Raw genomic sequence first — 15220 nt, 5'->3', positions numbered from 1 at the left:
GAGAGCAGGCACATAAATTGTCCGACAGCCTGTCTGATCAACTAATTAACGAAATGTAAAAAATGGAGCCTAATAAGAGATAAAACCGTCACCTGCATGCGCGTTAACAATGTAGTGTTAAAAGTTAGTGTCCCATTAATTCAGTTAGTGTAATAATTTTCAGAACGACAGTTTTGTGCTCCTGCTCCCAGTTGGGAGACCCTGCAGGAGTGAAGCGGTGAAGACAGCAGGTTAGACTTACAACTAATTGCGTAAGGTCTCTGCAAGTCTTAATTGAATAATTATATAGAGCAGAAATGTGGATTCTTGGGATTTCTTCTGTCTCTATGCGTGAGTGAAGTGCAAATATTCGGATTTTTAAAATCATGTAGGCTGAAGGTGCAGCTTTGTGTCAGAGATCAGGATGATCTTCAATGTGAACAGACTCGAGCCTTTATTATTATTAATATATTGATATTATGCACAATGATTCCCCTTTAAGCTACAGATTGGCTTGGAATTAAACCATTAGGCTCTTGTTGCTCATGTCTATCCTTTGAATATTAACCAGCCAAATCTGAATAAGTCTGAAACTGAATAACCTCGAGCTGTGCCTTATTATCACTGCTGCACACGTTTCTTCTTTTGCACTTTTAATTGTGTGGATAATAACGGCACTGACACAAAATCAAGCCCTAAAAAACACTGCACCGTCTTCTGATTCCCAGTGTGGACATTCTAGCACAGGCATCACCAATCAAATACCATCAACCAGCAGGGAGGATTGTTATGGCCAAATGCATTAAAGTGGTTAAGTTGATTTCATGGCTTTCATCTAACCTAAAAAGTTTTACAACTCCTGACACACATTACCAGAAAGTAATTAAAACATGTTAAATATCACAGTATGCAAGATTAATGTCAGTGATGAGTTCCAACTCTAAAATGTGCATATTTCCTTTATCTTCTGAAAAAGAAAAAGTCTATAACTCGTTATGTTACTGAGACAAATGCAGTTAATCTCAGCCTGTTAGTGTACAGTCTGCTGTCTGAACGTGAACGCAAATAACCGCGTGTATTTGACAGCTGAAATTTACCAAACCCTGATGGAAGCCTTACTGTATTTTTGGACGTGGTTGTCAGTAAGCCTTTCTGTTTTATTAGATCCAACAGGAAGTGACAGGACAGGCTGGAGAGTTATGGCACCGGACAGCTAACTGTGAAACGCAAGCAACAGCTTTGTGTGTGTGTCTGTCACGACAATATTGGATACACGCCAGCTAATTGACTCAAGCTATAATGGCCTCTTTTTTAAATGAGGTTTGGTTACAGTAAGGCTTGGGTATTTTTTCACTCACGGTCAGAGCTCCCAGAAGCATGTCAAACGGACGTGTGTGTCAGTGTACGCACCCCCTTGGCCTCGCTGTCAGTCTGCTGTTGCAACAGCTTCTGTTGCACATATCTACATTAAAATGGGTTATGACAGAAGGGAACAACTTGTTCGGAAAGGGTGAATGCATCTCTCCAGAACGAGGCTTTTAGATGAGCAGTGTGGGAATCTCGCTCCCTAAGGTATATAACATATTAAAAAAAAGGAAAATCCATCCTTTAAGAACAAAAGAAGCACATGCATATGTTTCTCTTACGACCTTGGGCGGTCCATGGATTAGCAAGCAGTAAATCTCTCCAAAGCTAGAAACAAAAGAGCCGAGACTGTAATCTGCAGGATGTCACCGAGAAAGTGGAGTGGCTTGTGAGAGACACAGCGGCGGGTGGGCGTTCACAAACAATGAAATATTCCTTTTTTTGTGACTTTCAGTCACTCGTTTTTCACAGCACAGCGGGAAAGACACGAGTATGAGACATAACAATGAGGACTCTGTTTCATTTGAGAGTCAGTAAATACTCAAATGGAAAAGAAACCAGAACGCTCATATGAAATGTAGCTGCGGTGCAAAATAAGGGACCATTTAACGGACATCTAGGACCCCTGAGATCCACTAAATTAATTTTTTTGTTCACACATTAAGCTACTGATATCATATGTAGCTACACTGTATGGAGTTTATTATGTTGAAATGTTGAGCGGTGAGTGGAAGATGTGGGCGGCTTACTGGTGAAACCAGTGCTAGCATGAATAGCCTACTGGTGCTGCTGGTTGTGCACTATTAGCTTCTGCCGTTCTGGCTCTTTTAAAGACTTTGAACCTGCATTAACTGATTTTTATTCCACCTGCCAGCAGCAGAAGTAACTTATGAACCCGCATGGTTGCTTATTTGCACATCCAGCAACATCATCACAGGTCTGGAGTCGTGCTTCTGGCTTACTGGTGGATTGAAGTCCAATATTTAGGTGTCTTCTTAGTCCCTGCTAACTCCTGAGGGAAATATCTGGTTATTTAGCTGTTAAATGCTCCACTATGTTCACCACTTAGTTGCTGTGTCTGTCTGCTGTTTGGTGCTGAGCAGGTAGGCCAGTGTGCAGTGGGCTTTTAGAGCCTTTTCACTGAAAACAGCTGCCTGCAGTGGCCAAATACAACGCTGTGAGAGCGGCAAGAGAGCGTGAACCAAAACAGTGAAGCTGAGGGCCAGACAGCTAAAGAATGAGCTGAAACTCCCTGTACTGACGAGAGGAGCTGCAGATAAATCTTTGTACGTAGGGTCAGAACCACAAGCAAGCCCTTTCATGTTATTGCATTGATTTCACATTATCATTTAATACATCGTTATTGTAAAAATATGGATTATCCCGGTTTTAATGTCCCATAAACAGTCCCAGTCGGGCATTTGGCTCTGGCAGAATAAATCTCACACATCTTAAAATGGTAGAAAAGTTAAATAGTGACAACAACACAGCTAATTGCAGAAATACGACGACTCCATAACACAATCCACATTCACGGGGACCCATAATCCTCAGGGGTGGGCGACACGCTAGAGGATTATGGGTAGCTGCTCAGACTTCAGGCAGGCAGCAGCTGTTACGAAGCACTGAGTGGTTTCATGGGAGAGCTGGTCCATTCGTAGCATCGCCACAATTCTGACAATATTACAGTTTAGGTGAACATAATAAAAGCAGAGCGGAGATGAGGAGGCTTGAGCCGACATACAGAGGCTGAATTTACAGATTTGGATATTAGAGCAGAGCCGTCTGTTGGCTTTGGTGGAGGTCTGCAGTCTGTGTGCTCCTCTAGTTCAAACTGACATTGAATTGAAAGACTACATTTGTTTGTATGGAGTCTTGTGAACTTCGTAGCTCTGTGGAGATTTTTAACTTCCTGCACCAAGCAGCAGACACACGACTGATGTGAAGATACCTGGATATATTAGCAGCTAAAGAGCCAAACATCTCTCTCAGAAGTTAGTCTGCTGGATACGGAAGTCAGCAACTGCATGCTAACGTGCCACAACAAGTTAGACGTGTGTCTGTCACCTTGTTTCCGAGCTCATCTGCTCCTTAGTGGATGTGATGATAGCTGCTCTAATAAGCATCCGCCTACTGTCAGAGTTCACATATTTCTCTAATATTTAAATGGAAGATGTTTCCCTATAGATCAGCTGTTTCAGTCTACTGTGTCAAGGCTAACCATCAGTCTCCGGTCTTGGTAAATAAGACAATAGTTATTGTACAGATTCCTGGAAACAACCTGTCGAGTTTTTAGCCACTAACATACATTCAGCTGTTAAGATACAAAATGGTACCAGAATCCCAAGTGTCATACATATTTAAAAAGCATTTTTAACTCACCTAAAATGCTAATTCATGTTATTTCGCACCAAATCGAACCTTTGGCCCACGGGCCCCACTTAGAGCAGCGCAGCGAGGTTCGCTGAATTGACAGCGGTGTTGTAAGCGCCCGTCTCTCTTTTGCTTGACACGTCCCATCTTTTTTCTGTCTGACATTCAACCGATGTTTCTCACTGTAATCTGTTAACCTTGTTTTCTTTTCAAAAATTTCAGTTTGGACACTGTCACATAGACAGACAGGTACTATAAAGTTTAGTTTGGTGTGCTGCTTCTGTTTCCCTTACAGTATCGACCTCTCTGTAATGTACCTCTAAATGTTCTATACCAAATGCTGTTAATTTACAAAGCACTCAACTGATTAGACACGATGAGATTTCGAAGATATTTGTGGAAAAAAACTGCTGCAGTTCAGCAGTCAATGAACAAATCCAGGCCGAATAACAGCCATTGATCTTTGGACTCGATGCTTCTTTACCCACAAGATTCATCTGATCATTGTAAAATAACACGTTGGCATGGAACGTCTCATTCATATTCTGTCCGTGGTCTCATGCTTTTAGTTGTCATTTTAATGTGTTTTATTTTGATGTGATCAAAGAGATGCTTGTGTGTGTGTGTGTGTGTGTGTGTGTGTTCCTATGTGGTATAAGATAGCGTTTCCGTATGTGTTTTGTGGCAGATGTTTTTAATCCTCCTCCGTCGTCTCATTGTTGGAGTATGTGTGCAGAGCAGGTGGTTTGCTTTGAGATCTGCCACACAGACTTTCATTTTTTGATCCCTAATTATCATCACTTGTCTTGTCCCGTTTAAACCCATTACATACGCTCCTTTTTGCCTTTTGTCAAAATAATGTGGATAGATTTAAGATTGTTTCTATCAAAAGTAATCCTGAAAAACAATTATTGGTTTGAAATATCTTTAATTTCCCTGATATGCAACAAAACTTAGCTTTTTCCTGCTTCTTTTTGTTATGCACATTCAATGCAGATGTGCATACATAATAATACATAATCACATCTAATTTGTCTTCAAGTCTTGCACAAAGTATGTTTTTGAAGTACAATTATGGTATTTTTAAATATGATGCTTATTTCTTGCACATTAAAGGCAAAACTTGATGGTTTTCATGTTTAAAGCATTTTCACAATCTGTTCAATAATAGTAATGTGTGTCTGCACCTTTAACGTTTCTTGATCAGGTATTTGAAACAAAGTTTTCCACAGCAAGTATTACACAGTTCAGTCATGTACAGATTGTATTAATCATTGTCAGTTCAATAAGCTCGCTGTTAACATGAAAAATCTCGACGTTTTCCTTTAATTTAATGTATTGTGACACGAGGACCGTTCTGTGAGGCTTAAAATTAGGATGCAAGGTAAACCCTCTGTTCAAAACACACATGCAACTCAATCATCATTTAGGTTCATTAGCATTTTGACTGATTAAGTCTTGCTTGGAGGCCTTGCTAACATTTCAATATGCAAAATATTCCATATGAGAATTAACATACTCTGTTTTCCATGACATTTAAAAAATGATGACAGCAGATGTTAATGTTTGTAGACTGTACTTGCCAATAAACAATGCTTCATTATAATAATCAGTGTTTATAAACTGACTGTTGGCGTAAAAAGCACGCAGCAAACTAGGCTTCTTACATATTCACAGCACACAAAGACAACACAGGGTGTTCGTGTACTGAAAGTTTCAAAGTTCTGCTAACGAGCGACGGCTAATAAAAAACGTCGGGAGCAGATATTTGGAAGTTTTCCACATAAGCAAAGATTTTGTGTTTGGCTTATATTTGTGTACACACGCCCAGTGAGGAGTGTTTAATGGGCCGTAGACCATCATGGACACTAATGAAACCCTTTAAAGTGTCTTTAAAGTAGCTCTTTAAGGCAGGATTACTCAGAGTTTTTAATGTTAGGAGAAACATTTCAAGACACACAAAAAGTTATTTTTAAACACACGTCTGGATGTAAAAGCATATTCCAGGTTTTGTGGCCATGATGGCGGGATAACATCCATCATACCGTCACTGGACAAGTCCCTGAGTGCCAGTGGTGGAATGTAACTAAGTACATTTACTCAAGTATATTACTTACGGACAAATTTGAGGTACTTGTACTTCCATTTTATGCAGCTTTATGCTTCCATTGCATCACACCTCAAAGGGAAATATTGTACTTTTACTCCACTGCATTTGTCTGACAGCTTTAGTTACTTTTCAGATTACAGGTTTTCATACCCTTCTTGTCCAGTGAAAACCACATATCTCCAGATACGTTGATTTTAAAAGTGAATGTTTCTGATAAGTTGAAGGAGTAAATGTTCCTTTATGGAACTTTGAGAAAATTGGCCCACTTCTTAAACCAAATTAACTATTTAAAAACCCCGTTGGATCAGCTGGAAAATGCATCACATGTTTTTCTGAGCTCATGAAAAATTGACTTTTTAGAGATACATGGTTCTCACAGCACAGTAATTCAGACATTTGATGATCTTTCAGAATATGATGCATTAAACTAACCAACAGTATATAAAGTAGTTAAAATGAGCTCAACCTTAAACATCTACAGCAGTCAAATGCAACATTTGCATTAATGCAACAGTAATATGAATCCAGAAACATCAGATATGAAGGTAAACTAGAACCATTTTACTACACAATGAATACTTTTACTTTTCATACTTGAAGCACATTTTGCTTTAAGGTTTTGAATTGAATTGAACATTTTTCTGTTTATGATAAAAATGTTTGACATATGAAAATTAAATTAACATTTGCTTTATAGTTGCATCCTGTAATTCTTTGAATAATTTACTTCTTATTTTTCAGTTGCAGTTTCGCCCAATCTGACTTTGATTTAGATCAAACGTAATCGACATCAACCTCTTCCCAACCCAAACAATAGTTTGAGTGTTAAAGTATAAGTACATTAGTCGTTGTATTAAAGTCAGTCCTTCAAGTTATTTGCCTCTTTCTTTCCCCTTTACTCTCAAACAGATACCAACTTTGTCCTGGGGAACGCTCAGATAGTGGACTGGCCCATCGTCTACAGCAACGATGGGTTCTGCAAGTTGTCGGGGTACCACAGAGCAGAGGTGATGCAGAAAAGCAGCACCTGCAGGTAGGCTCGCGGATCTGTGTGTCGCAGCATCTACGTGTGAGGATGACAGTCTCCAAATGCTTGAGAGGGAAGATGTTTGTTCCTTATGTATATTCACGATTTCAGAAACTATTTCTTACAAACTCCACACTAATTTTGAAGCTGTAACTCCATTTGATTACCTTTTATGTTCGCTTTGGCATGTTCTGAATTCTTTCGACAGCCATTTCGCTCTATTAGATAACCATGATTAGCCGGTGACGTCGCAAGAACTTGTTACAGCTACAGCTATCTTGTTAATCTGGGTGAGCTTGGCTGGCAAAGCTAATCATGCTGTCGCTGCAGTTATACTGCAGGCAGAGCGAGAGTGACTTTACAAGGTTTGTTTTAATGTCATAAGTGCCTGAAGTGAAAGAGCAGTGTGGAGCTCTCACTTGCATCATGCAGACATGGACTACATTGCTTCTAAGTACCATAAAAGAAGCTTTGCAGTGGTTTGACATTGTTTCATCTGAATTTACAGTTTGATTTTGTGGTTGTGCCGTGGTAGAGGCCATTTTCAGCTCTATCTATTTATGTTTATTTGTCTTTGCACCTCCTACCACCGCTCAGAGGAGGAGGATAATATAATCGGTTGCATGTGCATATAGTTTTTGACCGTGCTCGATCCAAGTGGCCACTACATGCTATTTCCCATGTGCATTTTTTCAGATTTGATTCTCAGCAGTACAGCAAAAATCTTTTCTTAATCAAGTGATGAGAGTTGCTTTTGCTTCTGTAACAGCTGCCGTCATTGAATCCATCTGTTGTAGTTAAGAAAAAGACTTATGAGTCTTCAGTTATGAGTAACATTAGCACACTCACACTGTTTGTGCTAGCATGCTGATCTTTGTCGTCTTAATTTGGTGTGTTAGCATGCTAGCACCTGCTAATTAGCACTAAACACAAAGTGCAGCTGAGGCTGATAGGTGTGTTAAAATGTTTAGTCATGAATCAAAGACAAAATTTTGATGCCATGACTGTGCACACAACATTTCATGGCAATCCAACAGATGTCAGGATATTTCACTAAAAAATACAAACGTCAAGGAATCATCCTCTGAGTACTGTGAGTGTATGAACCAAATTTCATGGCAATTCATCCAATAGTTGAGATATTTCATTCTGGACCAAAGTGGAGGACCAATCAACGCTGCCATCCATGAGGCCATTCTGCTAACGTGGCAATAAGGCCGCGCCTGAGGAACCGCTAAGCTTTTGATTTATAGTTCTTCATTTCAAGCTCGAATACAGGTATTAGCTCTGGTGGTGACTTTAATGATGAAAAGTGTGGATTCAGGTGAGGTTGCTCCACAGGGTCAGAATGAGGAGTTGTTCTCAGGGGCCTTAACTGTGAGGGGACCCTGCATCGACCCCCTTCAGCAGAGCATCTTCATCATCAGCAGAGGAAGTTAGAATCCCAACATGCTGCTGTGTTGGCGTGAACTCACAATTTGAATTCATGTGATATTTCTTTAATTTAAGACTTTTTTGCTCTTGCAAAGATGGAACCAGATAACCGAGACACGAATCTGTGATGAAACAGCTTCCACATCACTGACAGTGACGATGTGGGCAGTGATCCAGGCGCTCTCTCCAAACTGTTCACATACTGTAAATGAATAAACGGATCTCTTATTACGAGAAGCAGTCCCGTTCGAGTGGACCGCGTCTGGACTCGCCCGTAAAAAATCATTCCAGTAACCAGAACATTAATAGGATCACATGGAAACAGTTGGTGCTGCCAGATTTGAGAAGTGTGGGCGATTTCGTCTGTTGTGGGAGATGGTGTTTGTCACAGCCAGCACCGCCGCTATTACTGATTTAGACCCTTGGGTCCCCAAGCATAAGCTTCAGAACACTTGCCAATGCAAATATTGAACAGAGTGTGTGATGATTTGTTTTAGGCTTATTTTTAGGTTGCTTGATGGATTGAAGTGTTTGTAAGAGGAAGGAAAACAGACCTAAAATATTCAGACTGTATTCGAGATCGAGATAAAAATGTATAAATGCTACAAAAAATTTGAGAAAATGACAAATTCATATGAATTACAGCACTAATTAATCTAGTTAACGTGCACCGAGTAAAAGTAAAACACATAGCAGTTAGCCCAACAGTAAATTAACAGCAGGATTGCATAAGAATGCTGTATTAGCAACACATTAGCCTCACACCGCTGCTAGCTTGGTTAGCTGCAAACTGATAAACGACATTCGCAAATCACAAATCAATCACAAAACAGCTGTAAGAGAGTGCAGATAAGGCTCAAACGAGGACATTTCAGGAGCAGACACGAGATGTTTGCTCAGTGACAGGATGGTTGTAGCAGCGTCAGCTGACCTGCGGCGGAAGTGTGTCAGCAGCGGTCGGTGAGACATTGATGGCGCCCAGATGAACCATATTGACTTTGGTGATCCACTTTTGGTTCAGAGTAAAATGTCTCAGCAGCGTTTGCGTGGATTGCCAGAGGATGAACTGTGATAATTAGGTCATCCCTTAACTTCAACAATACAAGAGCTCCTGTCACCTTCAGCTGCACTGACATTAGCATTTAGCTCAAAGCTCACGCACATTCCCCTCACATTTTCATGACTTTTTGTCCCTTTCAGATGAAGCTTTATTTTTCACGTTCGACATGGCACGTTATGAAATCCTCTCTAGATTTTAGAGCCTGTAATTCAATAAAAAAAAGGGTTAGCTGGTTCCTCGGTGAGTCGTTTTAAAAGGTATCACCACCTCCTTTCATTATTCCTCATTCCTCTGCGCCTTTATTCATTTGGTCTTTCAGCTTTTTGTCTGTCAAAAAAACACCTTCCTGAGGCTGATTATGAGGCCACAAAACATTCACACAGCGAGCGTGTTTGATGTTTTTGAGGATGACTCAAACATAAAATCTATTCTCATTTCCCCACAGTGTTAAAGTCTAATATCTGAGCCTGTTTCGCTGTAGAGGTGCGGATCAAAGACGTTATTTCCATCTCAACTGCTCTTACTGTGTTCTTTGTCTCTTCAATTATGTATGTGTGTTTTTTGTACACCGGATCCTGTAAACACACAGTGACAAACCTGTGGGAATTTTCCACGCATGACGTCAAAATCACTTGAGGAATTATTTTCTTTGAAGAAAGTCGCATTCCTCCCAGCTCAGAGAGAGAGAGAGAGAGAGTGAGAGAGAGAGAAGAAGAGAGAGAGGACAGTCATCAGCGATATTACACCGAGCACTGGTCTGAAAAGTCTCTGCAGCGTCACAATGTAGTCTCATTAAATTTAGCCTTCCTTTTGTATTTCATAACAAACTCAGAGTTATATTTAGATCATGCTGGAACAGGCTGCCACTGAGGGTGGCAGTAACAAGCAGAGTGAGATGGATGTCTCTGCAGCGTGGTTTAATGTGCTCATGGCTGCTTGACCCATCTTCAGGTTTAATTAGTTTTTCAGAGCAACTTTGCCAATTAGACACCAGGCTGCATTTATCTTTTTTTTATGCTTTTAGGATACATTTCAATGCATTTTAATCTGCTTCTGCTCTATATTTAATGCAGCCTAATTCTGCACAGTACCTCTCCAGAGAGGTGGGAGGAATAGCTGGTCTACACAGCTGAGGTGTTATTCTTGATTTTACAGTTGAAATAAAGAGGAAAAGTTCAATAAGAAAACAGAACAAAATAGCACAGTGTAACACATTAAGACACGCACACACTGGAGCCTTCCTCGGCCCTCTTTAGTGCCAGAACGAGCGTGTTTGTCCAACGTCCCGCTGTCCACTGAACATTGAAATAGTTTTTTCTCTCTTTGTTTTCCAGCTTCATGTACGGGGAGCTCACGGACAAGGACACGACGGAAAAAGTGCGACTAACGTTCGAGAATTATGAGATGAACTCGTTTGAAATACTGATGTACAAGAAGAACAGTAAGTAGCAGCGCCGTGTGTGAACAAAGAGGAAAACGTGAACTTCCACTCTCTTGTCATGCAAATGTATTCAGAGCCTCAGCTGAGTTCAAAGGCAGCGCAGAACGTTTTTACCTCTGTAGAAATGTGCTAATTGGTTGAGAGCCAGACCAGAGAAGCCTTCCCCAGAAAAATGTGGTGCTGTGTTTGTTTCCACTCGCAGGTGTAACCTCCCTCTGCCTGCAGGTGTTCCCAGAAAAGTTTGAAAAGTCCAGAATATTTGAGTTAGTGCTGCGCAGCTGTATGTGCATCCAGGGTCATTTCCTTTAAAAGCAAGCAGATGATGCAGCTAAATATTTGTCTTCTTTTATTTTCAGGGACACCTGTTTGGTTTTTTGTGAAGATCGCTCCCATTCGAAACGAACAAGAGAAGGTGGTGCTGTTTCTCTGCACCTTCAGTGACATCACGGCCTTTAAACAGCCCATTGAAGACGACTCTTCCAAAGGTTCAAGTCCACAGATTTCATTTATTCAACTTTGTGCCTTGAAGCTGAATGCATTTGCAACCATACTTGGGCGTCAGTTGGCCCAATCAAATGAGAGAGGCAGAGGTAGCATTAGTCAGAGATCACCACTCGCCCCTGTGCATTGTGCATCTGCTCTGGCAAGTACCCACTCAGTCAGATACTCACCCCCATCATGATCTATATCAGCACACAGCACAAAAAATAGTTCACCCAACTGTATAACTGTTGAAGACAGCCAAAATAGAATGGGAATTAGTCCAAGTGAGCAATAGTGACGACACCAGGATGTGGAATCATGAAACTGAGGTTGTGGTTCAGGCTTTAGCATCAACAGGTAGCGCTCTGCTAAAGACTGCTGAATCAGTGGGGACTTTAGCTTTAGCCGTCTGTCTTACATGGCCTGCGGGCAACAGCGACAAGCATGAGTTTGTGCTGCCTGAATGGAGAGTGAGGGCGGTTGTTAGGTAAAATGCAGGAGCTCACATGAGCCGAGCAAAGACTGTCCTGACCTGAGACATAACAGTATGTCAATCAGGACACATGTGAATGAAGGAAAGATGATTTTTGATTACAAAACAGCTGATGTGTGATAATTAAGTCTGACGGGAAGGCTTTGGTGCTTAGATTCTGCAGGGAGATGTTGTAATGGAGGGGTGTCTGCCATGAGCAGCAGCCAGATAAGCCAGTACTGAAAAAAGTCGTTTCACACCCTGATTCTGTGACTCTTTTCAGTGTTTCCTCTATGTGCATTCAACAGCTGCACAGCACGGCTGCCATGCAAGGCTCTCTACAAAAACAATAAACTCACTGCATTTAAGCAGCCACAGTCAGGCAGAGCAAGGATTATACATCAAACACCCCGGACGTTGTCGCCGTTTAGCAGTCTGTTATTGGTTATTCGAAAGCACAGCTGGCAGCAACGAAGCTCTGCAGCAGCAGCTACTGTAAGGAAGTTCAGTGAGTTCAGAGTTCAAGGCCCAATCACTCTGAAGGACCACTAAACTCTATTATCTGAAAGTGTTACTCACACACACTGAAAGTGATGAGTTCGCCACAACAGTACATCAACTCGCTGTCAAAATTTCGCATTAGGCACATCAATAATCTCCACCAATTTCCTTCAAGCCGGACTTTTCCTGTCATTGTTGTTGTTCTGGAGGAGACGAATCAACGGCTCAGTAAACCTGAGCCTGCAGTTTCTGGAACTGACCGGGAGATCTTGACATGGAGCTGGCTTTTGTTTTGCTTAATCTGATTTTGTTCATTCACAGAATATTAAATTCTCCTGAACTTTTCTGGTCACATGCAGGCGGGATTAAAAAAGAATGTAGGCCTGGTGATTTGCTGGATAAGGTCATAATTCTCAATATTGTTGAAATTTCGACATCTACAACTGTGTCCAAATACTCAAAAATACCAAAACTCACTCACATCAGCATTGATGCTGGAAAAAATCCAAAGGGACACACTTCATGCTGCTGCTCCAGGAAATATCCAGCACCAGAAAACTTGAAAATCACCTTGTACACTGTATGTGTTTACGATCCGCAGGCTGGGGAAAGTTTGCCCGACTGACTCGAGCTCTAACAAGCAGCAGAGGAGTTTTACAGCAGCTGCAGCCCACCGTCCACAAAGGAGAGAATGTCCACAAGCACTCCCGGTTAGCTGAGGTATGGAGGATACATCAGATTTTATTTCTGTGCTGGATATTAGAGAACAAAGTGGACGCTGAGAAATTGTGAAAGTCTTTTAAATCAGGTCAACCTCTAAGACTTACACAGCACTTCTTATGAGCAGGTGAGCTATAGTCACCATAATTTAAGCTCCTCACTACAGTATTTTTGGCGTCCCGCTGTGTATATTTATTTATTTGTCCGCTTCTGAGTTTGCCTGACTCACTGTTTTTGGGCAGGTACTGCAGCTGGGCTCAGATATCCTACCTCAGTACAAGCAGGAGACGCCCAAAACCCCCCCTCACATCATCCTGCACTACTGCCTCTTCAAGACCACGTGGGACTGGGTCATCCTCATCCTCACCTTCTACACAGCCATCATGGTGCCCTACAACGTCTCGTTCAAGACGAAGCAGAACAACGTGACGTGGCTGGTGGTGGACAGCATCGTGGACGTCATCTTCCTGGTGGACATCGTGTTAAACTTCCACACCACGTTCGTGGGACCCGCCGGCGAGGTCATCTCCGACCCCAAGCTGATTCGAATGAACTACCTGAAGACCTGGTTCGTCATCGACCTGCTGTCCTGCCTGCCGTACGACGTCATCAACGCCTTCGAGAATGTGGATGAGGTGAGTGCTGTGGCGCTGCGCTGCCATTGTATGTAGAGCCAAAACTACTTTCATAATCTATTTATCCGTTTAGTTCTTATTCCTGTCAAACGTCTGCTCGTTGCAGCTTTTCAAAAATGAAAATGAATTCCAGATAAACAGGACACACCTCCTCCAGGACGTCTTTTTTGGACATTTAAGAGACTCAATGCTCATTTCTAGTTTACACATTTAAGTGTGTGCTTTCATCTGCCTGCACTCGTCTAGTTTTTTTAAAACGAGCAAGTGACTGATTGATTGTCGAGCCTGCTCATTCTGCTGCTTTGTAACAATGTTTCCAGGATGGTTTAAGGTGCTAAATGTGGCTGGGGATTGCAGCGCAGCGCGTTGTGAATAATATGGAAATGGGCCAGACGCCTATAGGCTATTAATAAACAATCCAAATCATCTACCAGGCCAGAGTGAATTAAGCTTGACATGTGTCTTAGGTGATTGCAAACAAAATCTATCTTAATGCTAACTAATTGGAAATTGCTCAGTCTGCTCAGCCTTTTTTTATTTTCCACCAAATTGGGAGTTAAAATCTGAGAGCTGATCATTTCTGAGGTGATTGACAGGCTGTTAGGTTTCCGTGCAGGCGCTCCGGCAGGTTTAACAAGCCCTGAACATCAGCTCCTGCTCACTGGTTGTTGTCCTGTGCAGTGGCAGCGAAGAAAAACGAGTCGGAACGAGCAGCATGACAATATGCTTGTTTGTGAATTCATAAATGTTTGACCGTGATGAGGAGCGTTTGCTGGAGAGCTATCACAGGATCTTGAGATAATTGGCACGTTTTAATTGGGGAAGGAGTGTTACATTATTAAACCGAGGCGCTCTTCAGTCCTCTGCTGTCGCTGATGCCCTAAAACCATTAACACCTTGTGACAGCTGACAAAAGGACTGAATCATGGGAAAACGTGCTGTGATTCAGGCTTGTTATGTTCACAAAGGAGCAGTTCGAGTTGGTCACCTTTAGCTTTACAGTTTTCCCATCTATTTACAGAATATGTTGATTTGAGTATGTGTATGTGTCGATAGGTTAAACTAGAGTATTTGTTTGTTGTTCGCTTACACCTGCATTTGTTTTGAGAGGAAAAATAACTTTAACAGAATACTTGAAATCTATTTATAACACGTCCAGCTAATGCTTATGCTTATTGCATCTGGAAATATCTATACAATGCAACCACAGCAAAACTGGTTGCACGAGAAAGACATCCAAATGTTTCTGGAGATCACTGTTTTTACCTCCAACACACACACAAACACACAGATGATTAAGTGGAGCCTCAGGGTCCTGCACTTGCCGGCTTTCATTATAATAATGCATCGCGGTGTGTGTTTGTGTGTGCCCGTGTGTGCTTAAATGTGTCACATCTCATGATTTGTGTGTGTGTTAGTGCGACAGCGTGGCTTTGTAAAACGCTGTGATAGCATTTGAGCAGCGCAGTGTGTGTCGGCTCTCGGGGGCTGCCGGGTAGCACATACGGTGGAAGGTAATATGAATTGCTGCGGTAATGCTTTAAAAAAAGGGGCTTGTTGGTGGGCTGCGAGCATTGAGTTGTATTTGCAGGACCAGCATTTTGGTCCTTTCTTGTCTTT

The 15220-nt window shown here is 41.7% G+C and overlaps 1 protein-coding gene across 3 annotated transcripts in view; it reads left to right on the top strand.

Annotated features, from left to right (window-relative positions):
* The window catches only part of kcnh1a (potassium voltage-gated channel, subfamily H (eag-related), member 1a), a 36784-nt gene that overhangs the window by 291 nt on the left and 21273 nt on the right, over nucleotides 1-15220 (top strand). For all 3 annotated transcript variants that reach the window (XM_076743464.1, XM_076743463.1, XM_076743465.1), the window contains exons 2-6: nucleotides 6737-6860; nucleotides 10683-10789; nucleotides 11146-11274; nucleotides 12847-12965; nucleotides 13208-13600. In XM_076743464.1, coding sequence (XP_076599579.1) covers nucleotides 6737-6860; nucleotides 10683-10789; nucleotides 11146-11274; nucleotides 12847-12965; nucleotides 13208-13600 — 872 coding nt within the window. The remainder of the gene's footprint in view (nucleotides 1-6736; nucleotides 6861-10682; nucleotides 10790-11145; nucleotides 11275-12846; nucleotides 12966-13207; nucleotides 13601-15220) is intronic.

The sequence above is a fragment of the Chaetodon auriga genome, chromosome 11 (assembly GCF_051107435.1).
Source record: "Chaetodon auriga isolate fChaAug3 chromosome 11, fChaAug3.hap1, whole genome shotgun sequence".
In the NCBI taxonomy this organism is placed as follows: domain Eukaryota; kingdom Metazoa; phylum Chordata; class Actinopteri; order Chaetodontiformes; family Chaetodontidae; genus Chaetodon; species Chaetodon auriga.
This window is presented reverse-complemented; position numbering and strand designations above follow the sequence as displayed.